The sequence below is a fragment of the Aquarana catesbeiana genome, linkage group LG05, assembly GCF_042186555.1.
Source record: "Aquarana catesbeiana isolate 2022-GZ linkage group LG05, ASM4218655v1, whole genome shotgun sequence".
In the NCBI taxonomy this organism is placed as follows: domain Eukaryota; kingdom Metazoa; phylum Chordata; class Amphibia; order Anura; family Ranidae; genus Aquarana; species Aquarana catesbeiana.
The window spans coordinates 495,996,891-496,024,431 of record NC_133328.1 but is presented as its reverse complement, the minus strand read 5'-3'; the positions used below and the strand labels follow the sequence as shown (position 1 = coordinate 496,024,431).

General features: G+C 42.9%; 1 protein-coding gene across 1 annotated transcript in view; it reads right to left on the bottom strand.

Annotated features, from left to right (window-relative positions):
* The window catches only part of ASXL3 (ASXL transcriptional regulator 3), a 217,442-nt gene that overhangs the window by 90,620 nt on the left and 99,281 nt on the right, over positions 1-27,541 (bottom strand). Inside the window, exon 6 of the mRNA XM_073631540.1 lies at positions 10,425-10,522. Within this exon, the coding sequence (XP_073487641.1) occupies positions 10,425-10,522 (98 nt within the window). The remainder of the gene's footprint in view (positions 1-10,424; positions 10,523-27,541) is intronic.

Sequence of the window (27,541 nt, the reverse complement as noted above, 5' to 3'; positions counted from 1 at the left end):
GTGGACGGCGCTGCCCTGGAGGTGGACGGCGCTGCCCTGGAGGTGGACGGCACTGCACTCGAGGTGGTAGTAGGCTGCTGCTCCACGCCAGAACGCCTTCTTTTCACGGGCACACGTTCCTCTTCTGATTCTGTATCGGACCCGCTGCTTGTCACGGGTTCATAGGCCGAATCCGAATCGGACAGAGACTCAGAGAGCTCCCCGCTGCTCTCATCGGTCATGCTGAGACGCTGGTAGGCCTCCTCGGCTGTAAATAATTGTTTTGCCATACTGGTAGCTGGTGAGGTTGATGTGGCTCTGGCTGCACTGGTGTGGCTCTGGCTGCACTGGTGTGGCTCTGGCTGCACTGGTGTGGCTCTGGTGGGCACAGAGGTGGCTCTGGTGGGCACAGAGGTGGCTCTGATGGGCACAGGTGGCACTGGTGTGGCTTTGGCTGCACTGGTGTGGCTCTGGCTGCACTGGTGTGGCTCTGGCTGCACTGGTGTTGCTCTGGTGGGCACAGAGGTGGCTCTGGTGGGCACAGAGGTGGCTCTGGTGGCACTGGTGGGCACAGGCGGCACTGGTGGGCACAGGCGGCACTGGTGGGCACAGGCGGCACTGACGGCACTGATGTGGCACAGGCGGCACTGATGTGGGACAGGCAGCACTGATGTGGCACTGGCGGCACTGATGGGCACAGGCGGCACTGATGGGCACAGGCGGCACTGATGGGCACAGGTGGCACTGATGGGCACAGGTGGTACTGGTTGGGCACAGGTGGCACTGGTTGGGCACAGGTGGCACTGGTGTGCACTGTAGTGGCACTGGTGTGGCTCTGGTTGCACTGGTGTGCACTGTAGTGGCACAGAGGTGGCACTGGTGGGCTCAGGCGGCACTGGTGGGCTCAGGCGGCACTGGTGGGCTCAGGTGGCACTGGTGGGCACAGGCGGCACTGGCGACACTGATGAGGTACTGTCGTGGCGCAGATGGGCACAGGTGGCACTGATGGGCACAGGTGGCACTGATGGGCACAGGTGGCACTGATGGGCACAGGTGGCACTGATTGGCACAAGTGGCACTAGTGTGGCACTGGTGTGGCACTGGTGTGGCTCTGGTGGCACAGAGGTGGCAGATGGCACAGGTGGCACAGATGTGGCACAGATGGCACTGTTGTGGCACAGTTGGGGCACTGTTGTGGCACTGTTGGGGCACTGCTGTGGCACTGCTGGGCACTGGTAATTTAAAAAAAATCACTGTTCGGCACTGTGAAGCTCTCCTCTCCTCTCACGCTGCATCGGTGTGAGGAGAGGAGAGCGATGAACTTGTGCTGACCCTGCAGCACAGCCTTTGTTGACATTTGTGATCGCTCCGTCATTGGACGGAGCGATCACATGGTAAAGGGCCGCTGTCATTGGCCCTTTACCGCGATCCGTGTTGCGCCGGGTCCCGTGGACCCGGCGAACACGGATGTTCCCGTGTGCGCGCCAGGGGGGGCGCGCGGGACTGTTTCTCCGGGAGGACGTCATAGTACGCCCTCCCAGAGTTATCCAACCGCCCTGTAGCCGTCATTTGGCTATGGGCCGGTTGTTAAGTGGTTAAAGTGTATTGTATTTGTACTGTCTACCCTCAAGTTGTAAAGCACTACGTAAACTGTTGGCGCTATATAAATCCTGTATAATAATAATAATCTCCAGGCTCCACCAGCTTTCACCCAAATGCAGTGCGCACTCACCCAACAAAAGATCATAAGAAGCATCAAAGGTAAAAATGGGTATGTCCAAAGGGTATCAGTGCAAGGATTTCCTCTCATATCTCACGTCACAGGGTAGAGCTCCATTCATACCAAATACCAAAGGCCATAAACAAAAGATATGCCTCATAGTGTAGTATTTATTAAAAGAGCATATAATGAACAGGTAAAATTGCATAAAAACAATATATCATGCAGCTAAACTCACATACAACACCGATGGAGTTAAGGAAGTCTCTGAAGAATGTAGGGAAACAAGCAGGGGACAATGATCCAGTGTCAAGTCCCTGGAACTGTTAATGTGTTGTGAGCTGGGGAGACCCGGTGCAGATTGAGAACAATGGGTAAAAACCTTGGGTAGTTACAATGCAGCTGCTGAAAGCAGTAAGGGCCCATGCACACTAGGCTTAAAAAAAAAAAAAAAAAAAAAGCAAGTTCCCCAGGCAGAAAAAAACGTTCATATAAAGTGTTTTTGTACAAGCATTTAGGAGTGTTTAGTGTTTTTCTTCCAGAAAACTCCTCTCAAAAACACAATCCAGAAGGGTTTTTTCTCTGCCTCTAAACACTGAGCTTGAAATATGCCTCTAAACGTCCTAATGTGCATGGACACATAGGATAACATTGAGCTTCTTCTACAGGCAAAATACAAAACTCCTGTAGAAGCAACATTTTTTAAGCCCAGTATGCATGGACCCTGAAGGTTTAAATGACCATAAGTGCCCAGGTCACTGCAAGCCGCAGCAAAGACTGAGGTGAAATTGAGCGACTCTAAAAACAGGAGCAATGGCAGAATGATGCTACCTCACGTTGAAAAGGCAGGAACAAAGTAAGTAGTGCACACATGTATTGCATTGCAGACTTAACGGCTTCGCTGTTGTTTCCTCAGCCATGAGTGCAAAGGGTTTTCTCTGAGATGGTCGTTCCTGTGCTGAAATATTGGGTACTTTGATGTCCAAAAAATTCTGACAAAATCTGGGTTCAGTGGCTTGAACACCCAGATACTGCTCATGATCCATAAGTTGTACGGATGCCTGGGCAGACTCCCTAGTTGCTTATATATCCCTCCTGTATTTCCACTTGACGAGTGGCTTAAGTACACTTGGGTCCTCTGAGATGGCCTTACGCATTTGTCTGCTTTGCATCCTCTCTTATTGTGGGAGTATGATACACAGTATTGTGTTTGTCTGACTGCAAAATGCAGGCTTCTGGCCTTAAATTCTGTTTCTGTAATCCTGATTTCTTACCTCTGATGTAATCGATGTACCTGGCTTAGAGCAAGAAAAGAAGCTCTAAAAGTTTTTGGTTAGTTGGCAGCTGACTGCTAGACTGCTTTTTTGTATTGTATGTTTTTCTAAATCAATAAAACAGAATTTATCAGAAAAAAAAATACTGGGTAGTCTACCTCAGTGTTTCTCAACTCTAGTGCTCAAGTATCCCCAATAGGTCATATTTTCAGGCTCTCCATTATTTTGCACAGGTGATTTGATCAGTTTCACTGCCTTAGTAATTACCACAGCTGTTTCATCTGAGGGAAATCCTGAAAACATGACCTGTTGGGGGGACTTGAGGACTGGAGTTGAAAAACACTGGTCCACCTCCAACTGGGTCGTCCGTCGTACATATTAGCACTCTTGCCTGTTGTAAAGCGAAAAACTTTGCTCCAGGAATATCTCTATGGGGAAGATCTTGACCAGTGCGCTGGTCATATTGTTCCACCGGGGTTGCATTGGGATACTTGAGTTCAATTCCTTGTTAAAGTTTTTTGTTTTTGCATAGGGGTTATCCTATGCAGCTTTTCCAGTACTCTCTCCTATGACTTTGTTAGATTTTCATGTTCAGACAACAGCCCATAAACGTCCATGTGTGCATGGACACATAGGATAACATAGAGAGGAGTTTATGGGCTGTTAAAAAAAAACAAAAAAAACATCAAAACTCAAAAAAACGGACGTTTATGAGATTCAGTGTGCATGCAGGCACCCCCCCTTCATTTGCTTTTTGTCTATGACTGGCTGTTCTCTAAATGCTTTCTGACCAGCCGAGCTGCCTTTAGCAGAAGAGTGCATTGGCCACCTTTAGTGGATGCCCCTATACCAGGGATATGCAATTAGCGGACCTCCAGCTGTTGCAAAACTACAAGTCCCATCGTGCCTCTGCCTCTGGATGTCATGCTTGTGGCTGTCAGAGTCTTGCTATGCCTCATGAGACTTATAGTTTTGCAACAGCTGGAGGTCCGCTAATTGCATATCCCTGCCCTATACTGTGCTTTTGTCTTGTGGCATTATAACCTAAAAAGGTCAAAGACCAAGACCTCAGCTGTGCCCTTCTATGAACTCAGAAAAAAAGAGTTTTACAGCAAGCACAAAAATCCTATTTTTCAAAGCAGTGCTGTTATATTTGAATGTACAGATGTACTCAGCTTTGGTAATGTAAACAACAAGGTGATAATAGCTTCACTGGCACCAAGACTGTCTGAACAAAAAAAGCCAGTCAGATAACTTGTAGATAAAGTTACAGTGTACTTTATAATTTTCATAGCTAACAGAATTGAATATTGTATTTTAATCAGCACAAAGATTTAGGCAACATTTTTTGGCAAGTGTAGTTTCTGTATTCAAGGTACACTTCAAGTTCAATTACCAATGTTAAAGTCCAGACATGGTAGTCTTATAATAAAGTAATCTGTAGAGACACTACTACAAGAAAATGACCTGGTGATTCCTGTAAATATTCAGAGGATGTGAACTCTAAATCTGGGCAAATATTCTTTTTATCCAATTGACTGTTCACTCTGTCAGTTTAATAAACTGGATGTTGAAAGTAATACAAATTGTAAATTGTCTGCACCGATTGGCAAAAAGTTACTCATCTGTTGTTGTGCACTTTGACTATTTTTTTTTTTTTGTGACAGGAGATTAAAGAAAATGCACTTCTTTTCGGTTAAAAGTGACTCAAATGATGCTTGGACAAATTATCAATGATTAGCATAAACAATCAGAACTATCCAATGTCTGTTTTTAACTTCAATTCAGTCCTGGGAAATCAGTCAAAAAGAGTTGAAACAGTGGTAAAAATGATCCATATTATATGGATTAAGGCCCCTTTCACACAGGTAGATCTACCGGGTCCGCCTGTCAGCTTTTTAGGCGGACCTGATTGGATCATCTATTGCCCTCTATGGAGCAGTGGTTTCAAAAGGCATGTGCCCATTGACAACCGTTGACATTGCATAAGCAGAGCGGACACAGACAAGCCATCTGACTGCTCAGCGGGGATCAGCGGACATGTTAAAGAGTCAGAAAAATACCCATATGGCCAGTATTACATACAAACACTAAATTAGCCAAAATGTAACTCAAGCAACAACTTGATATTCATTCTCAAGAACCAGTTTAACGAAGCAGACATCCATCTATAGCATGGTCATAGGATATGACTGTAGCAACTACTCTCATACATGACATGTGTGCCCAGTCGCAAAGAAAAGCATAGCATATTAGCAGTATTAGTTCACTGCATGTCAATGTCAGACTGTTTGAAAAAAAACAAACAAAAAAAACCAAACAGATTTCGGTACTGTAAAAGCTCCATGCTTCCTGAAGCTCCACGTTTGATCTAAGGTGTGTACACAGTACAAAATATACTATACAAACACACACACACACACACAGTGTTAATAGTTTGTTTTTATCAATTAACAAAATGGAACGTAAATGAACAGAAGAGAAATACAAATCAAATCAATATTTGGTGTGACCACCCTTTGCCTTCAAAACAGCATCAATTCTTCTAGGTACACTCACACGCAATTTTTGCAGGAACTGAACAGGTAGGATGTACCCAACAACCTAACCACAGATCCTCTGTGGATGTAGGCTGCCTCTAATCCTTCTGTCTTTTCATTTAACCACTTCAATACTGGGCAATTTAACCCCCTTCTTGCCCAGGCCAATCTTGCCCAGGCCCTTTAAAAAGCAGCATTGTGGGCACCCGCGCGCCCCTTGCGTGCTCCGCAACCATGAGTCCCGCGGATGAGTGGAAGAACGGGGAGATGCCTTTGTAAACAAGGCATTTTCCCGTTCTGCCTAGTGACATGACAGAGATCACTGCTTCCTGTCATTGAGAACAGTGATTTAGCCCATCCCCCCCACAGTTAGAATCACTCCCTAGGACACACTTAACCCCTTGATCGCCCGTAGTGTTTAACCCCTTCCCTGCCAGGCTCATTTACACAGTAATCAGTGCATTTTATAGCACTGATCGATGTATAAATGACAATGGCCCCAAAATAGTGTCAAAAGTGTCCGACGAGTCCGCCATAATGTCGCAGTTACAATAAAAAAAAAAAAAAAATCGCAGATCGCCGCCATTACTAATAAAAAAAATTAATAAAAATGCCATAAAACTATCTCCTATTTTGTAGATGCTATACCTTTTGTGCAAACCAAACAATATACGCTTATTGCGATTTTTTTTACCAAAAATATGTAGAAGAATACATATCAGCCTAAACTGAGGAAAACGTTTTTTTTTTATATATTTTTGTGGGATATATATTATAGCAAAAAGTTAAAAATATTGTTTTTTTTTTCAAAATTGTGGCTCTTTTTTTGTTTATAGCGCAAAAAATACAAACCGCAGAGGTGATCAAATACCACCAAAAGAATGCTCTATTTGTGGGCAAAAAAGGACGTCAATTTTGTTTGGGCGCCACGTCGCACAACCGCGCAATTGTCAGTTAAAGCGACGCAGTGCTGAATCGAAAAAAGTGCTTTGGTCAGGAAGGGGGTAAATCCTTCCGGGGCTGAAGTGGTTAAATGACAACTGCCCTGTCATGCAACACTGTACAGATATTACATTTTTTATCTTTTTTTTGCTAAACAAACAAAATAGAACGAACATTTTAAAAAGAAGAAACAAATTTTTTTTAGTTTCTGTTATAAAAGTTTGCAAATAAGTAATTTTTCTCCTTCACTGACGAGGCTGCACTGATAATCATTTCCCTGATTATCAGTGTAAATGTGAGCTGTCACAGGATTGCCGGTTATCAGCTTTCCTTTACTCACACAGTGACAGCGCTGAAGAAAGGAAATACTAATAAACGGCATTTGTTTACAGGGGATCAGCTGTGTCTGATCATGGTAAAGGGCCGCTGTGATTGGCCCTTTACCATGATCTGTGATCAGTTGTCTGAAAGACACAACGATCACAGAGTGCACCAGATGTGTGCCCCGGGGGTGTGGTTCTGGGAGGACATCCATGGACACCCTCCCATAACGAGAGAGCCGCGCTGCAGCCGTATTTTGGCTATAGCGCAGTCATGAAGTGGTTAATCCCAGACAGACTTGATGAGGGCTCTGTGGGAGCCAAACTATCACTTGCAGGACTCCTTGTTCTTCTTTAGACTAAAGATAGTCCTTAATGACATTGGCTGTATGTTTGGGGTCTTGCTGCTGAATAAATTTGGGGCCAATCACACACCTCCCTGATGGTGCGGCATGATGGACAAGTATCTGCCTGTATTCCTCAGCATTGAGGACACCATTGATCCTGACCAAATCTCTAACTCCATTTACAGAAATACAGCTTCACTTTTGCCTACACTCATTAGTGTAACGCTCTTCAGCCTTTTTGGAGAACAAACTGCCTTTTACTACAGCCAAATATTTCAAATTTCGACTAATCAGTCCAGAGCACATGCTGCCATTTTTCTGCACTCCAGTTCCAATGTTTTCATGCATAGGACATGGAAACAAGGCTACGTGACTCAACTATGAACGAAAACATAGGAACATGGGTGCAGAAAAATGGCAGCAGGTGCTCTGGACTGATGAGCCAAAATATTTGGCTGTAGCAAAAGACAGTTTGCTAATGAGGGGCTGGAGAGTGCTACAATAATGAGTGTCTACAGGCAACGGTGAAGCATGGTGGAGGTTCCTTGCAAATTTGGAGCTGCGTTTCTGCAAACGAAGTTGGAGATTTCCTCAATACAGTTTTTTCCAAAGCAGTCCCTTTTTACTGTAACCTTATTCTTTCATTTCTCTCATTCTATAAAATAACCATTTCAAAGAGGGTTAGAGCACTGCTATGGCACATCTCCACCAAGATCCTCTTCTGGACTTCCCAGAAAACCATCACTTGTTATATTACTGCTCCAACTAGATGTCAGCAGCTAAGTTGTACGGTGGCTCAGGATTACATCTGATGTAACTGCACCCAAAATAACTGAAAGGTAATAGGAAACTGCAACTGAGTGTTTGACCTTTAGTGGTAGTTTGGAAAGCATCCCTCAGAACTTTTGTTCAGGTTTACTTTTCTCTGCAAGGGAGCTATTGCCTTTGCCTCCCAAGCGACATCTCTAGCAGGTACCTGTGCTGCTGGCATATGCCAGGACCGTCCTACTTTTAAACCGACTGCTGGGCACCTGTTAGCCATTCACCTTCGACCAGAACAATACAATCTCCATTTTATTCAGCTACTGTAGCAGGCACCTTGTCTGCAAATCAGCGCCCATCAGTAATGCCAGTCATTGCTGCCTCTCAGTGCCTGCTCATCAGTGCTCAGTGCCGCACATAAGTGCCATCTATCAGTGCCCATAAGTGCCACCTTATCAGTGCAGCCTCATCAGCGCACATCAATGAAGCAGAAAAATTACTTATTTACAAAGTTTACTGAAAGAAAAAATTTTTTTTTCAAAATGTTCGTTCTTTTTTCTTTTATAAAAAATAAAAAACCCAGGAGTGATTAAATACCACCAAAAGAAAGCTCTATTTGTTTGAAGAAAATGATTAAAAATTAATTTGGATACAGTGTTGCACGACCGTGCAATTGTCATTCAAAGTGCGACAGCGCTGAAGGCTGAAAAATGGCCTGGGCAGGATGGAGGTGAAAGTGCCCTGTATTATAGTAGTTAAATAACTAGATATAATACAGGGGGCTGAATACACAATGTAGTAATCTGATCTGATGCCTGAAAGGACTCAGATGTCTTTAATGTATAGAGATCCTAGACACCTCTCCCTGGTCTGAAAACTGCCACTGTACTCAAACGTCAGTCATCAGTTCCTACTCTTAGAAGTCTAGATCACACACTTTGGATAAGACATAATACAGTACGTCATAAAAATTCCTCCATCATGTACAGACCCATGTACAGCAACATCTTGGGAATTTAAAACAGTGGTTTTAGGTCAGACACACACATTGGCAGATATTTACAAACTATAAAATATGTATAAGCTTTTAAATGTTGCTTGCAGGAAAGTCCAGCCAATTAAGTATAAACTCCCTATGAATAACAAGTACTTATATCATAATTGCTGGATGTCAAATGAAGTTCTGCCAGCAGGTTGTAAAATTTCTGTGGCGATTCAGCAATTTATTTTCCGCGTATGTTTAGAGTGAGATCTTGCCACCATGTGGGTTCTGACAACCAAGTTAAATGGACAGACAGATCTAGCCATGACAGGGCATGCTGCTAGCGAGCAGACGTGGCCTCTATATACCCTACTTGGATTTCCTCGTAAATCTCCTTGTGTTTTTTCACCTTAATGCATCCTATGCATTAAGGTGAAAACACACCAGGCAGTGACCAGCCCACCAGCCCCCCACCCCCCCCCACCCATTTTATTTACCTGAGCCCTGGAATATCCCACGGCGAGGACACGCTGTCCCTCTGTCTGGGGTTCTTGGCGCTTGATTGGACAGATTGATAGCAGCGCAGCCATTGGCTCCCGCTGCTGTTAAACAAATCCAATGATGCAGGAGCCTGGGGGCGAGGCCGAGTCATACATTCGGCAACTATGGACGCCGAATGCTGGACTCGGGAGCGCGCCCGGCCACTCTGTGCAAAATGAACTGCACAGTGGAGGTAAGTATGACATGTTTGTTATTTCAAATAAAAAAATAGAGCTGGCCATGAATCACACATTAATTGTTTATGTTTCAAAGTGACCAGATAATTACCTTTCATGCATAGAGCCTACAGAACAGGGTTCACATTAAAACCTGGGTTTCTGTATAAATTCAGGTGTTAAAGTGTGTGTAACCCTTATAAAAAAACCTAAGATCCTATTCCTTTAAGGCATGAATAACAGCACAGTGCTGTGCAATTCTTCTCTTCCTATCTTGTAATAAACCTGGTTAATCCTGCCAGTTTCTGTGTCCCCCTGTCTGTGCTGATCACGGTCATCATGGCTGCTGAGCCCTGATCACCGTGGTCAGTTTACATGCCTCTGTCATCTGCTGATCACCTCTGACAGTCTCTCCCCTCTCCCCCTCCCTCCCTGTCAGCATGAGAGTGCTTTCCTCCCTGCCCCTAACGCTGCTATTCAGCTGCATAAACAAAAGTGTATGCGTTTGTTTAAAATTAAAAGGCTAAATACCTTTTGTCAGACCGTAGCTGTGCGGTCACGTGACACCTCTGTGCTGGCAGGCCCCGATCTATGGAGAGAAGTGGGAGGGGCCGATATTTCCCCCTGCTGGCCGGCTGACATCACAGTGTAATCTCTGCCCCTCCCGCTTCTCTCCATAGATTGGGGCCGGCCAGTACAGGGGGATCACGTGACTGCACAGCTGCGACGTCAGAAAAGGTATTTAGCCTTTTTATTTTAAATAAACAAGTACACTTTTGTTAAATGGTAGGATACATGTACAGTCACATAGTAACTTTACAAACACTTTAAAGTATACCTACCTGCTTTAGCGCCTTTTTAGTGTGCTGCTGAAAGGAAGACACTAGCTTGCTTTGTACTCTGTTGGAAGATGCTTCTTCAGTGACTTGCTTCAGGCACACTGCACATAAAACAAAGCATAGCAGTTATTTTTAAGAAAGACATTACATTTAAAAAATACTAAACAATTTAAAAGATTATAAAAAGATACCAGAAAGAAAATATTTAAAAAAACTCTACATACCTGCTGTATTATTAAAAATATGATGTTATATACGTGATGTGTAAGCATGGCATTCACTAGCATCGCAGTTACTACTTTAAAGAAAATATTTCAGGGAGCGTTCAAAAAAAAAAAAAAAAGTGAGAACATGATTGCCTTCTATATTACATGCAGCTGCATTATATTATAAAAATACCATTTGCATAGTAGAAACTCATGGCCTGTGGGAACCAACAATTTTGATCCAGTTGAAGGGATATATATATATATATATATATATATATATATATATATATATATATATAAATTTTTACCAATTCTGAAGGCACAACAAACCCCTAGATCCCTTTCACACTGAGGGCGTTTTGCAGGCGCTATAGCGTTAAAAATAGCGCCTGCAATCCACCCTCAAACAGCTGCAGCATTGTCTCCAGTGTGAAAGCCCAATCCTGAAGGCACAAAAAATCCTTAAACGGTAACTCCACTTTCATAGAAGGAAAAATAGCAAAAAATGTATATAGCATACACGATTGCTACACAAGTCATATTGTAATTTAATGTTATTAAAAATGACCTTTCATTTCTAATCTACACTGCTGTAATTTTCTGTAAAATGCAATGCAATATGGCAACCTGGAGGCATTCTGTACACAGGGGTGTACAGAATGCCCCCCAAATATGTAATTTCCTGCTTGTGTGATTGGCTTACTGATTTTCCCAGAAGTCTGCATTAAAATACAAGTCGGATTTCGGGCATCCCCTGAAACAAAAATTGCATTTTTGGCGAGATACGCTCAAAGGGAAGAATCAAGATACCGGTAAGTCTAACTTGATTTTTCCCTCAACGTCTTTCAGGACAGCACCCTGAGAGCATAAAAGAGACTTACCCACTAGGGAGGTAGGGAGGGACCACAGCCTGCAAGACCTTTCTGCCAAAAGCCTGCTCACTTGCTGACAGAAGATCCAGTCTGTAATGACGGACAAACGTTAGGTAACTTGACCATGTAGCCGCCTTACAAATTTGATCTGGGGTGGCACCAGCTATTTCTGCCCATGTAGTGGCCTGAGCCCTGGTAGAATGTGCTTTAATTCCCAGCGGGGGAGATAGCCCCGACTGAGAGTAGGCTGCCAGAATAGCGGATTTAAGCCATCTAGCTATTGACCCATTAGATGCTTGGTGGCCCTTCTTTTTTTGCTGAAAAAAGTATAAACAAAGAGTCCAAAGACCGAAAGTTCTTTGTTACTTCAAGATAATATAATAAAGTCCTTCTTACATCCAAATTGTGGAATTGGCTTTCTTTCTCCCCTGAAGGGTTTGAGCAAAAGGTTGGTAGGATGATCTCCTGCGACTTGTTGTGGGGTGATGCTACCTTTGGCAAAAAAAACCCGGATCGGTTTTGAGTATAATCCTATCTGTGTAGATGGATAAAAAGGGTTTTTTTAACAGATAGGGCGTGCGGCTCACTTATTCTCCTTGCCGATGTTATTGCAACCAAAAATTGTAGTGGTTCAAAAGGTTCCTTCGTGAGGGCTTGTAGGACCACTGATAGATCCCAATTGGGAAAGGGCTTAGCAGGAGCTGGTCTGGATCTAGTAAGCCCCTTGAAAAATCTTGTAACTAAGGGCTCAGAAGAGACTGGTCTTTCCAGAAAAACTCCCAATGGGGCTATTTGCACTTTAAGCGTGCTGACTGACAAGCCTTTGTCTGCCCCATTTTGAAGGAATGCTAAAATTGACACCAAATTTTCTACAGTTCTATTTGTCGAACGACACCAGGAGTTGTAGACTTTCCAATATTTAGCATAGATTTTTCTGGTTACTATTTTTCTACTGGAAAGTAAGGTAGTTACCAAAGGTTGTGACAGACCTTTGTTTCTTAACAACTGCTCCTCAGATACCAGGCGCTGAGGCTTAGACTGGCCACTTCCGAATGATGTATTGGACCTTGTAGAAGCAAGTCTTGCCAGAGAGGCAGCTGCCACGATGGTTTGACTGCCATCTGTAGAATGGTGGTAAACCATGCCCTTTTTGGCCAAAATGGAGTAATTAACATTACTGCCACTTTCTCCCTCTGTATCTTCCTCAATACTAACGGGATTAGTTGAAACGGAGGAAAGGTGTAACCTAGATGAAAGTTCGAAGGCTGTATCAATGCATCTGTCCCCTGGGAACTGTCGTTTCTGTGAATGGAGAAGAACACCGGGAGTTGCATATTTTCTTCTCTACTGGTTCCACTGAACAGATTTGATACCCCAGAAATTGTACTTCTTGGGCTGGATTGAAATTTGACTTTTGCATATTTACGATCCAAACCAAGGCTTCTAGATGACCGCGGGCTTTTCCGAGGTCCTCTAACAATTTCGCCCTGGAAGGGGCAAAGAAGAGCAGGTCGTCCAGGTATGGAATTACAGCGATCCCTTGCAGGCAGATAGGTGCGAGAGCTTCTGCAATCACCTTTGTAAATATTCGCAGGGCAGAAGAAAGACCGAAGGGGAGGGCCTTGAATTGTAGGTGCAGGACCTCATACCCCATGTTTATCGCCATCCTTAGGAATTTCTGAGACTGAGGGGCTATGGGGATATGCAGATAGGCATCTCGAAGGTCGATTGATGCCATAAAGCATTCCCTTGTCAATATGTTTCTGACCGTGAAGATGGAGTCCATACGAAACCTTTTGTATGGGACTGATCTGTCCAGCGTTTTCAAGATGAGGATTAATGGAAAACTTCCAGATGGCTTTTTTTTTATCAGGAATATATGGGAATAGAATCCCCGATAATGCTCTCCCTGTGGAACCTGAGTCACAACCACCTGATCTATCAGATCCTTTAAACAGGTTCTTCATCGCTAGGAAATTTGTTGCATCTCTTGGTAGGTTTGTTATAAAGTACCTTTCTGGGGGGAGAACCGAAAATTCTATTCTGTAACCTTGGGCCAGCATGCACAGAATGTACTGGTTTTCTGTTATACTTGCCCAATAGAGGAGAAAACCCTGAAGTCTTCCTCCCACCTGTAACCGGCTGTCATTGCGTCTTGCTGGTTGACGCAGGAGGATGGAAAAGGACATTTCCTTTGCCTTTTCCCCTCTGACCTGACCAATTTTTCTTTTTCTCTTGAGGCTTGTTTTGTTCCTGAGCCCTTTGAGGATGAAAAAAAAACGTTTGACTGGCTGTTTCTTCTTGACAGGAAAAGATTTCTTTTTATCTGCAGTCCTGTCAAGAACTAAGTCCAAATCGGGGCCGAACAATAAATCCCCTAGAAAAGGGACCCCGCACAGTTTGTTTTTAGATGCTGCGTCCCTCGGCCAGGTTTTTAACCGTTCTGTCTATCTCCCAGACCGTACAAACATGGACACCCTGCTGAAAATATGGAAGATACTTTTACCAAAATATTTTCAACCTTTATATTTTTAATTAAGCAAAACATGGGTTTGTTTTGTAAAGATGTAGTGCTACCTCTGAGCAGTAAAGAGGGGAGAGAGATTTATGAAACAAACTGCAATCTGAGCCTTTACTTGAAAAATTCCTTACTGTAGAACTAGCCCACTGCGGGACACACAAGGCTGATGGCGTCAGTGAGGAGATAGGGGCGGTAACGCATTTTGGAGCATGTGCGGCTCCTTTGTCAGACCTACGCCCATACTCCTCAAGCTGGCTTATGAATGGTGAGGGGGAGGAGTATGGGCAGATGTTGGATACACAATGATAAGGGAAGTGACAGGTATATTACGAGGACAGCCAAGACAACCGTGCACCCGCAAATTGGACCGTTAATGTCAGTGCTACATACAATGAAGTCCTGAAGGAATTTTAAACAGAGGTACAGGGCACAGATGGCAGTGGTTAAATTAGCAATAATAAATAAGTATACAAACCTAAGGTTGACATTGAATCAGTATACAGGTCGGCCGGGTGTCTATATGCACTTGTTATAAAGGCGGCCGGGCGTTTGTACACTTGCAAATAAGGTCGCAAGTCTAATGTTGAGTTGACAATGAATAAACACAGCCGTGTTACAAGGGCGGCCAGGCGTCTATACACACGTGTTACAGGGGAGGCCGGGTGTCTATACATATGTGGATGTTGTGTGAGTTGTACTGATTATGGCAGCAACAATGATAAAACAATGCTGAATATTATTTGACTATCAATAAGTGTATAGAGGTGTTACAAGGGCGGCCAGGTGTCTATACACTAAAGAGGTAGAGGAAAATAGTGGATGCTTATACAAACTGTACAGATTATGCCCGTAGCAATAATCTCACTGTGAGGGGTAAAACTGAACTGTGAATTCGTATATAGAAGTGTTACAGGGGTGGCTATACTTCTATTTAAGTTTGCTTGGGACAATTTCTCCTTTAATGTTAGGTGCTTTCCTATATGAAAATTTGGGTTTATTTGGTATACTGTCTTTAAGATGGGGATCCTGCAGTAGTATTGTCCAATGTTTATGTACTATGTGTTCCATATTCTTGTATTTGTTATGAAATTGAGTCGTGAACTGAATGTCCTTTGATGAATAAAAATTAGACGGGACGAAAATTGGTGTGTTTAACTGCGGGAGAACAATTTAGATGTTGGGTATATAAAAGGGCGTCCGATTCAGGATTATCAGGGTTAAGGAGCGGTCCAGTTCCTTCCTGATATAGTTCTTCTAATACATCCAATGCAATTTTTTTCTCTAGGATGTTGCTATATGCAAATGATAGGTGCATCTTTAGCTGCTTTTATATTATAAAATCTAGAGGTCGACCGATATATCGGCCGGCCGATATATCGGCCGATATTTGGCTTTTTTTACTTAATCGGCATCGGCCGATTGTGCTGATAAAAAAAGCCGATTATACCTTCAGCGGGACTTCTGTAATAGAAGTCAATGCAAGTTGTCTGAAGTTTTCTTCTCTCCTCCTCTGGGCAGCCTGCCAAGTCTGATAAGAAGATACATTTGTATCTCTTTCAGGTTCTTTTATCAATAGACTGAACTCCTGGAGAAGTTCTCAGTTTAACCATTTAAAGACTAAATCTTTTCTGACACTTGTTGCTTACAAGTAAAAATCCTGTATTTTCTGCTAGAAAATCACTTAGAACCCCCAAACATTATATATATTTTTTCTAGCAGAGACCCTAGGGAATAAAATAGCGGTTGTTGCAATATTTTATGTCACACGGTATTTGCGCAGCGGTCTTTCAAACGCAATTTTTTTTTAAAAAATACACTAATGAAATAAAAAAAAAAAAAAAAAGCAGTAAAGTTAGCCCATTTTTTTCATCCAAAAGTTTTGATTACCTGTTTTTGTGTATTTAATATTTAAGATAGTTATTTTTTTTTTTAATCTAAATTATACAGAGAAGTGAACTGATTGTTTTGTTTAATAAATGTTTAAATATAAAAAATTTTCTGTATCACTTATTACTTAAGGCTGCTTTCACACTGGAGCGGCCATGCGTTGACGGTAAAACGCTGTTAGTTTTAGCGGCGCTTTACCGTCATTTTAGCGGCGCTATTCGGCTGCTAGCGGGGTGCTTATAACCCAGCTAGCGGCCAAAGAAGGGGTTAAATGCGCCCCTGAAGCGCTGCTGCCGAAACGCTTTGCAGGCGCTTCGGCAGCGGTGCGCATTCATTTCAATGGGCAGGAGTGGTGGAGGATCGGTATACACCGCTCCAAAGATGAGGCTTGCAGGACTTTTTTTTTAACATCCTGCCAGCGCATCGTCTCAGTGTGAAAGCACTCGAGCTTTCATATAGACTGCAGGGGAGCCGTTTTACAGGCGCTATTTTTAGCCCAAAAGCGCCTGAAAAACGCCACAGTGTGAAAGGGGTCTATCTGTTAGATTTTATGCGATGAAGGGAAAAAAAAAAAAGAAATCGGCCTAATATATCGGCCCAAAAAAATCGGCATCATATATCGGCCATCGGCCACTGCGATTTCTAAATATCGGCTTTGGCATCGGCCAGAGAAAAACCCATATCGGTCGACCTCTAATAAAATCTTTTGAGGGTAAGGTTTTTATTTTTTTTAATACAAATAAATATCTGAAAAGTGTGGCATGCATTTGTTTTCAGCCCTCTTTACTCTGATACCCCTCACTAAAATCTAGTGGAACCAATTGTCTTCGGAAGACACCTAATTAATAATTACAGCTCTCCTGTGTGTAATTTAATCTCAGTATACATACACAGCTGTTCTGTGAAGCCCACAGAGAACCTTGGTGAACAAACAGCATCATGAAAGCCAAGGAACACACCAGACAGGTCAAGGATAAAGTTGTGGAGAAGTTTAAAGCAGGGTTCGGTTATAAAAAAAAAAAAATCCCAAGTTTTGAACATCTCACGGAGCACTGTTCAATTCGTCAGCCAAAAATGGAGAGTATGGCACAACTGAAAACCTACCAAGACATGGCTGTCCACTTAAACTGACAGGCCGGGCAAGGAGAGCATTAATCAGAGAAGCAGCCAAGAGCCCATGGTAACTCTGGAGAAGCTGCAGAGATCCACAGCTCAGGCGGGAGAATCTGTCCACAGAACAACTATTAGTCAGGCACTCCACAAATCTGGCCTTTATGGAAGAATGGTAAGAAGAAAGCCATTGTTGAAAGAAAGCTATAGGAAATCCTGTTTGTAGTTTTCGAGAAGGCATGTGGGGGACACAGCAAACATGTGGAAGAAGAAGGTGAGACAGATGAGACCAAAATTTTACTTTTTGGCCTAAAAGCAAAACTAACACTGCACATCACCTTGAACACACCATCCCCACTGTGAAACATGGTGGTGGCAGCATCATGCTGTGGAGATGCTTTTCTTCAGCAGGGACCGGGAAGCTAACAAACTGAAAAATTAAACTGTTAGAAATGCAGGACTGTAATTAGCCATTTGCCAGGTGAATGTGTATCATTACTGCTAGATAAAACTGTACCCATCAATTGCAGCCTCACTGCGCCAATCAATTGCAGCCTCACTGTGCCAATCAATTACAGCCTAACTGTGCCAATCAATTACAGCCTAACTGTGCCCATCATATGCAGTATCACCGTGCCCATCATATGCACCCTCACTGTTTCCATCATATGCATCCTCACTGTGCCCATTATATGCAGCCTCACTGTGCCCATCATATGCAGCCTCACTGTGCCCGTCACAGCAGGCCAATCACATCCACATTTCAAGTAAAAGAAGATAAAACCACTTAACATAAGCTGTCCTCATCAGAGCCCCCTTTTACATCAGATGTCCCAATCAGAGTCCCCCTATACATCAGGTGTCTCAATCGGAGTCCCCCTATACATCAGGTATCTCAATGGGAGTCCCCCTATACATCAGGTATCTCAATGGGAGTCCCCCTTTACAACAGGTGTCCCATTTAGAGTCCCCCTTTACAACAGGTGTCCCCATCAGCGTCCCCCTATACATCAGGTGTCCTCATCAGAGTCCCCCTATACATCAGGTGTCCTCATCAGAGTCCCCCCTATACAACAGGTGTCCTCATCAGAGTCCCCCTATACATCAGGTGTCCTCATCAGAGTCCCCCATACATCAGGTGTCCTCATCAGACTCCCCCTATACATCAGATGTCCCAATCAGAGTCCCCCTATACATCAGATGTCCCAATCAGAGTCCCCCTTTACAACAGGTGTCCCCATCAGCAGCCCCCTATACATCAGGTGTCCTCATCAGAGTCCCCCTTTACATTAGATGTCCCCATCAGAGTCCCCCTTTACATTAGATGTCCCCATCAGTGTCCCTTTTTACATTAGAGGTCCCCATCAGTGTCCCCCTTTACATTAGATGTCCCCATCAGAGTCCTCCTTTACATCAGATGTCCCAATCAGAGTCCCCCTATACATCAGGTGTCCCCATCAGAGTCCCCCTATACATCAGGTGTCCCAATCAGATTCCCCTTTTACAACATGTGTCCCAATCAGAGTCCCCCTTTACAACAGGAGTCCTCATCAGAGTCCCCCTATACATCAGGTGTCCCAAGCAGAGTCCCCCTTTACAGCAGGTGCACCCCTTTACATCAGGTGTCCCAATCAGAGTCCCCCTTTACAACAGGGGTCCCCATCAGCATCCTCCTATACATCAGGTGCCCTTATCAGAGCCCCCCTTTACATGAGATGTTCCCATCAGAGTTCCCTGTACATTAGATGTCCCCATCAAAGTCCCCCTTTACATTAGAGGTCCCCATTAGAGTCCCCGTTTACATTAGATGTCCCCATCAGAGTTCCCCTTTACATAAGATGTCCCCATCAGAGTCCCCTTTACAACAGGTGTCCCAATATGCATCCCCCTATACATCAGGTGTCCTTATCAGAGTCCCCCTATACATCAGGTGTCCCAATGAGAGTCCCCCTATACATCAGATGTCCCAATGAGAGTCACCCTTTACAACAGGTGTCCCCATCAGCATCCCCTTATACATCAGGTGTCCTCATCAAAGTCCCCCTTTACATTAGAGGTCCCCATCAGAGTCCTCCTTTACATCAGATGTCCCAATGAGAGTCCTCTTTACAACAGGTGTCCCAATCAGCATCCCCCTATACATCAGGTGTCCTCATCAAAGTCCCCCTTTACATTAGAGGTCCCCATCAGAGTCCTCCTTTACATCAGATGTCCCAATGAGAGTCCCCTTTACAACAGGTGTCCCAATCAGCATCCCCCTATACATCAGGTGTCCTCATCAGAGTCCCCCTTATACATCAGGTGTCCCAATCAGAGTCCCCCTGTACATCAGGTGTCCCAATCAGAGTCCCCTTTACAACAGGTGTCCCAATCAGAGTCACCTTTACAACAACAGGTGTCCCCATCAGCAACCCCCTATACATCAAGTGTCCCCATCAGCATCCCCCTATACATCAGGTGTCCCCATCAGAGTCCCGCTATACATCAGGTGTCCCCATCAGAGTCCCCCTTTACATTAGATGTCCCCATCGGAGTCCTCGTTTACATTAGATGTCTCCATCAGAGTCCTCCTTTACCTTGTCGATGGCCTTGGAATATAAACAAAAAATCCTAATGCACTGCCACCTAAAGAGAATTGATGCTCACAAACAAATTAAAGAACATAAATAAATAATAAGTGTTGCGATGCTGAGATAAAGGACCAATGAATGTCAATCAAATTAGCTCATTATGTATATGTAGAATATATAAAAAATAAGTGTTTTGCGCTGCTGAAAGGAAAGACAAATAAATTGTGTTAATCAACAAAGTAAATGAATTAGTTTACGTGAAGTATCCGATATACTGTAGATAAACCACACAATAAACGAACATAAGGTGCCAAACAAATAACAGTCCCAGCTAATATCACTGTGCAATGTCCATGTGATTCCACAATACAGTCCAATATTACTTCTGTGTGTTAATGAAGTGATACCACAACTCCAGTGACACGCTTCACATTCAATACTGGTCCACCTCTGTGTAAAGATGTGCTCTCACCTTACAATATGGACCCATAAATATATACAGGTCATGCACACCTTCTCCAAAACATCAGGGTGAACTGAGAGGTGCAGGAGCTCTCGCCAGATCAAATCATGTGTGTACCACTTTAAGGGATTGGTTTCAGCTTGCCCAGTCACTAAAGTGCTCAGATCAAACAAAAGCCGACAAAGTGTGGTATCGCCATAAAATCACTATTTATTTTAATTTAATTACAATAGTTTTCATTAACCACTTGGCGTCCGCACTATAGCCGAATGATGGCCACAGCACGGACCTCAATTTCCAGGAGGCCGTCCTTTGACGGCCTACCCTTTGCGCGCTCTCTGCGTGGCCACGCGCTGTGATCACCGAGTCACCGAGACTCGGGTGATCACAGATCCGAGTAAGGGGCCGATCAGCCAATGACAGCTGATCACATGATGTAAACAAAATCTCGGTAATCGTTTAAAAAAATGCCGATCACCTTATGTGTATCACCACTTATGTGCAAGGGACATCGGTCTCGAAGAGGAAGAGGCAATTCTGCCTCATCTGTGCCCACCAGTATCCCTTGCCAGTGCCACCTGCCAGTGCCCACAGTGCCACCTATCAATGCCCACCAGTGCCACCTATCAATGCCCAACAGTGGTGCCAATCAGTGCCACTTAGCATTGCTGCCTATCAGTGTAACCAACCAGTGCCGATCAGTGCCCATTATTGCCACCCATTAGTACTCATCACTGCCACCCATCAGTGCCCATCACTGCCACCTATCGGTGCCCATCAGTACCGCCTCATCAGCGTACATCAATGAAGGAGAAAAATGACCTGTTTGCAAAATGTTATAACAAAATATAAAAAGATAACATTTTTTTTTTAAATTCGGTCTTTTTAAATTTTTTTTTAACAAAAAATAAAAACCGCAGAGGTGATCAAATACCAGCAAAAGAAAGCTCTTTGTGGGAAGAAATGATACAAATTTCATTTGGGTACAGTGTTGTATGACCGCGCAATTGTCATTCAAAATGCATCAGCGCTGAAAGCTGAAAACTGGTCTGGAGGGGAGGGGGTTTAAGTGCCCAGTAAGCAAGTGGTTAAAGTAACAAGATAGTGTTGTACAAAGCACATTTTTAGAACGATAGTGCAAATAATCCCAAGTACAAAAATGTGTTTCCTTCAAAAGGCTGCCAAGTATAAAACATCTTAACATCAAATAGAGAGAGCCCAACCTTAATTCTCTTAGGTGAGAGTACCAGCAGTAACAAAGGGCCGAGGAATGCACATCCGACCCATTAGGGTCATTTGGGGAGGATTTCTACTGTCCTGGCTAGAACCGCAAGAGATTAGATAGGCAGACAGTACATCAGAATCAATTTTCAAATGTACTGTATATCCAATAGTTTGTAGACTCTAAAACTTTCACACAGACTAAATAATGTACACTAATGTTGGTTATTTTTACCAAAGAAATGTAGCAGAATTAATTTAGTCTAAATATATGAAGAAATATTATTTATTTGTAAAATTTTATAACAGAAAAACATTTTTTTCTTCCAATTTTTATTGTTATTTTTTTATTTATATTGCAAACAATTAAAAACCCTGTGGTGAAAAAATATCGACAAAAGAAAGCTTTGTCTAAAAAAAAAAAAAAAAAAAAAAAAAAAAAAAAAAAAGGAATTTTTCATTTGCGTTTGGTAATGCATGACTGAGTAATTGTGCGGCAGCGATGAAATCTGAACATTGACCTGGGCAGGAAGTGTCCGGTATTGGGGTGTTTAATGACTGGATCACAACATGCAAGATCTGCTCTATGACAATGAGAGATTGAAAACTGTCATAATTAAAGCAGAACTTCACTCTCTCAATCATCATTGACTATTTTGAACCCTTATGCTGCTAGCATTAATGAATAGATAGGAAAGTATATCATATTTACTTGTTTTAAACTTTTTTTTTTTATTTCTTTGGTTACTTCCTTATTTTCATGTGTAGGCAAATGATGTCATACATCCCAGGTGTCTTCAGGAGGGGTTTTCTCAGCTAAGCACACCTTTCTGTCTGCACACCCGAGTTAAAGGCAGATGGATTCCAGGAAGTAAATGCTACATGAATCATCTGCCCTTACTCAAGATGGCCACGGCCAGAAATGCTAGGGGGCGTTTTTCAAAGTGATTTATCAGCAAAATAAAGCATGGAGATGGATGGATGGGTGAGTTTACTTTGATTATTAAAAATAAATTAACCACTTCAGCCCCGGAAGAATTTATCCCCTTCCTGACCAGGCCATCTTTTGTAATATGGCACTGCGTTGCTTTAACTGACAATTGTGCGGTCGTGCGATGTTGTACCCAAACGAAATTGCCGTCTTTTTTTCCCACAAATAGAGCTTTCTTTTGGTGGTATTTGATCACCTCTGCGGTTTTTATTTTTTGCGCTATAAACAAAAAAGAGCGACAATTTTGAAAAAAAAGCAATATTTTTTACTTTTTGCTATAATAAATATCCCCAAAAATATATAAAGAAAGTAATTTCTTCCTCAGTTTAGGCCGATATGTATTCTTCTACTTATTTTTGGTAAAAAAAAAACAAAACAAAGCAAAAAAACGGAATAATCGTATATTGATTGCTTTGCGGAAAAGTTATAGCATCTACAAAATAGGGGATAGATTTTTGGCGATTCGCGCAGGAGTGCCATTGTGCCTCCGTCGATTGACAGCGGGTGGTCGGCAAGCAGTTAAAGAGCGCTTTTGGTTTGTGGTGCTCAGATACAGTGTAGTTCTGCTTTAATAACATTTCCATCAGACACAGCTTCCATTCTTCAACAGGGGTCATCAACCAGCTTACACAATAAAAGCTAGTTGAATCCTCTGAGTTACAGAGTGCAGCCATTAAAATAAGATCTGGAAAAAATAATAATTGCCAAACTTGAAGCGGTTACTAACTTAAGTATTGTCCACCTCGACATCATTTTCTGAATTTTACCAGCCTATTGGTTCATGTAAATGGGCTTTTCTTTCTATTTTAGCTGAATTTCTTCTTCATACAGATCAATGTGAATTACACTTCCCAAGCGCATCCTTTGTATGCATGTACAGGGTTGAAGAAGGGTTATGCTACCCACATAATTTACTACCTTTCAACTGACAAACATATTTCTTTATATTTTGGGAAGATGATGTTTCAGACAAATTCACCATGTTCATACTTAAAGCAGTTTTAAAGGCTCAAGGTTTTTACCTTCATGCATGAAGGTAAAAAAACAAACATTCTGTATGTAGCGGTCCCCCTCAGCCCCCCTAATGCTCACCTGAGCTCCCTTGCGATCCAGTGATGTGTACAAGAGCTGAGCTTCTCCCAGGTCTCTCAATCCTCATTGGCTAAGACAGCAGCAGGAGCCATTGGCTCCTGCTACTGTCAATCACAGCCAGTGAGCCAAAGAGCAGAGAGCAGGAGGCGGGGCAGAGCTGTGGCTTATTGTGTCTGATGAATGTATAGAGCGGGGCTCGGGAGCGAGCACACACCAGTGGCCCCAGAGCAACCAGCTTGTTATTTGGGGCACTGGCTGAAGAGGGAGAGCTCGGAGCATTGGCAGAGGACCCGAAAAGAGGGGGATTGGAGCTCTATGTACAAAACCATTGCACAGAGCAGGTAAGTATGAGGTTTGTTAAGTTTTTTTTTTTTTAATTAACATTTATAGATTATATTCTCATAATAGGGATAATCTGACAACACAGACCCAGCTGCTATAGACTCAAGGAAACAAAAAACACAAAAAGCCTAATGAACACAGTCATTTTCTAGTTATTTTAAATAACCCTATATTGATGCCTATACACTACAGTGTCTACAAAAAGTCATCAATATTAAAAAATATTTGCCTTTTATTGCCATAGAACATTGAATTGTAGTGGACTAAATCTTGTTTTTTTTCCTTTTACAGTTATCAACAGAAATATACTCTTGTCAATGTTATTTAAATTCATTACAATCTTCCATAAAGATTCAACTTGTAAAACACACCAGCAACAAATTGCATAGTCTCTACAACCACAACCACTGTAACTACTTCAGAGTGGTCATAGGTCTCTAGGTGGCCTCTCTCACCGGTCTCCTCCTTACACAGACACTCACTTTTGCAAGAATTAATTAGGGTGGACACAATGTAGGCCCACCATCATGGGCTTGCGGCTGCGGCTCTGATATAAATTTTACCCCCCAGTCAGATGCAAGCCAATTGGGGCAGGTGTGGGGCCATTGCCCCTTGAATTGTAGCAGCTTAACTGTATAGGCGTTATTGATTTCTCCCTTCCTCACATCCTCACAGGCCGTTCTGGAAGTTTCCTTGGCTGGGGGAAGGTTATATAAGCAGCCTTCCCTGGAGAGCGGGCCTTTTCTGACAACCTAAGGAGAGCAAGCACCCACCCACCCTTATCACTGGCAGTGTTATGTGGTTTGTCACCCTTGAATCAAGGGGGGGACTTGTATTTGAAAAACTTTGTTGTTATCTGGCTTGAGTCCTTTGACTAAGCCTAAGTAGAATACGCTATTTGAATTTGTTATTTTAATTCAATCCGTTGGATATGCATTTTATTTTGTAAACCAATAAAGTGCTGCGGCCAATTTTCTGGTCTGTGTATATTTTCTTTAATGGCATTTGTGATATTGTGAGCATGCAGCCTGCAATCCCATGTCCCGTTCTTGGCAGATATGGAGCTGTGCTATACTCCTTATTTATTTCTTATCGATTTAATTAACTGTGCTCCAAGGGAATTCATTGACATGGGAATATTCCCATGCAGTTTTTTTGGAACTTTCCTTTGTCCTTACGGTGTAAGGTTATGCCATTATACTGACTTACATGTGTTTTTATGCTGCAATCACTTGAGACCCATTTGCACACACAGGAGATCTCCATTTCACTAATTATGTAACTGTGGAACAGAATTGGCTGTGCAAGCAATTATTTTGATGTGTTATTGTACAGGGGGTGTATACATGACATCTATTAATTTCTGTTGTACTGTAATTAATTGAAATCACTTTTGAGGGATACATTTAAAACAATCTATTTTTGATGACCAGGGTAAAAGCAGCAAAAAAAAAAAGAAAGAATTTAATGTATGAAATTAAAATAATATGAATTATAAAGAAGTGAATACTATTTATGTTCAGTGTACATTACAGACTTCCCATAAATTAGGATTATTTTTTACAATCTGATCACAATATGTTGGTACCTTTATATTTTAGAAATACAGTATACAGACACACGGAGACGTATGGTAATGTATCATTTATACAAATGCTAAAGGAAAAAAAAACTATACATTGTAAATTGTTAAAAATCGAATCTAATCTAAGTCGTTTTAGCGGCTAGTGGCCAAAGGATTAAATGCGGCTGAAAAGCACTGCTGCCGAAGCGCTTTGGCAGCGGTGCCTATTTATTTCAATGGGCAGGGGCAGTAGAGGAGTGGTTTATACACCGCTCCTCCACCACCCCAAAGACGCTGCTTGCAGGACTTTTTTTTTTAACGTCCTGCCAGCGCAGTGCCCCAGTGTGAAAGCACTTGGGCTTTCACACTGGGGAGGCATGGAAGGTGTTTTTCAGGCACTTTACAGGTGCTATTTTTAGCACTATAGCACCTGAAAAACGCCCCCGTGTGAAAGGGGTCTAAGTCATCAAAGGTTTTGTAACATTGCCATCCATATTTAGAGGAAAAGTGTTGACTATATTCAAGTATGTGTTTTGAAGTTTTATTTTGAAGGATTTACTTTCTATCATTTTTTTAAGATTTTTACATTTTTCATGTCATTTTTTTAACCACTTGCTGCCCACTCACAGTAGATTTGCTGCAAGTGGGTGGCACAGCCAGGCACCGCAACGTACCAGTATGTCACGGTGTACTTCCTGGTTTAGTGGTGCACATGCGTGAGCCCCCTGCTGACCTGTGCCATGATTGGACACAGCACTAGTTTGTCAGCAGGTTACAGCCAATAATTAGTGTTGTACACCTGCTGATCAGCTGTGGCCAATCACAGCACAGTGTTCTGTGTTTACAAACACACAGAACTTTGTACTCAGACAGCGATCTGGCTGTTTCTCCCAGAAATCAGCCAAATCTGTGAATAAAAGCAACACATTACACTTGTTAGACACACATTTAACCCTTTGATTGCCCCTTCCCAGCCAGTGTCAGTGTATGGTATCAATGATCACTGTATTAGTGTCACTAGCAACGTCAGTTGGGCTACTTTCACACTGTGGCCGCGCCGATGATAAAGCGCCGCTCATTTAAACGGCGCTTTACCGTCATTTTAGCAGCATTTTTAACCCCCCGCTGACGGTCCAAGAAGGGGTTACAAGCGTCGTGTTGCGGCACTTCCAAATCGCTTTTCAGGTGCTTCGGAAGACCTGCCCATTAATTTCAATGTCCAGGGGCGGTTTAGGAGCGCTGTATACAGCACTCCCAAACCACCCCAAAGATGCTGCTTGCAGGACTTTTTTTCCCCGTCCCACAAGCGCACTGCCTCAGTGTAAAAGCACTCGGGCTTTCACACCGGGGTGGCACGGGAGGCAGTTTTCAGGCACTTCTTTTAGCGCCAAAACACCTGAAAACTGCCTTCAGTGTGAAAGTAGCCTTAGTGTTCCTCCTAGCCAGTGTCTGTTAGCGCCATATTATCAGTCACACTATAAGCCGCTGATCACCGCCATTACTAGTATAGTGTTTGCACAGATCAGTATCTTGAACACAATCAAAACTATACTGGTGTACTCAATAGAATAGTGTCTCCAAGACATGTAGCAGAATGCATTTTGCCTAAATTTATGAAGACATTTCTTCAAAATTTTCAACCTTTCTTTCATTTATATATTTTTTAAAAATGTGGTAAACAAATACCCCAATGGTCAATATATGCCAAGGCCATGGCACAGTCTAAATGAATCCAGATGGGATGATGGGTAGTTAAACACCACAGAGGTAGTTGATCACCTGAAGTAACAGGACAGTGGACAAAAGATGAGACGCTAACAACGTCAAACTGCCCCACAGCAACAGTGAGCCTAGGGCCTTTCAGCAGCCTGACATGCTGTTATCCATAGTAAAGATCTTCAAGATAGGAAGGTAAACATTTCCAGATTCCAGAGCTGGCTTCCGGACCACAAAGCCAGGAACAACCTGGTCCTTGGTTATGAATTTATCCACACAAGAACCTGATAGACTTGTCCTACAGTGACAGAATAATGCAATGTTAGAGGTTTGGTGATAAACTGAGAAAATGAGACCACCTCAAAGAAGGCTACAATCCAGGCCAAGGTTCTCATGCCAAACCAGAGTCAGGTGATTTCTAAATTAGAGAGCTTGAGACCAGAAAGTTAAAAGTTTCTCCTGAGGAAGGAACAAACGTGCCTGAGCTGAGTCTAAGACTAAAAATCCCCACTGAAGAGTAGCTTCTAGCAATAATTTTGAAGGTTCATGAATCACCTGAACC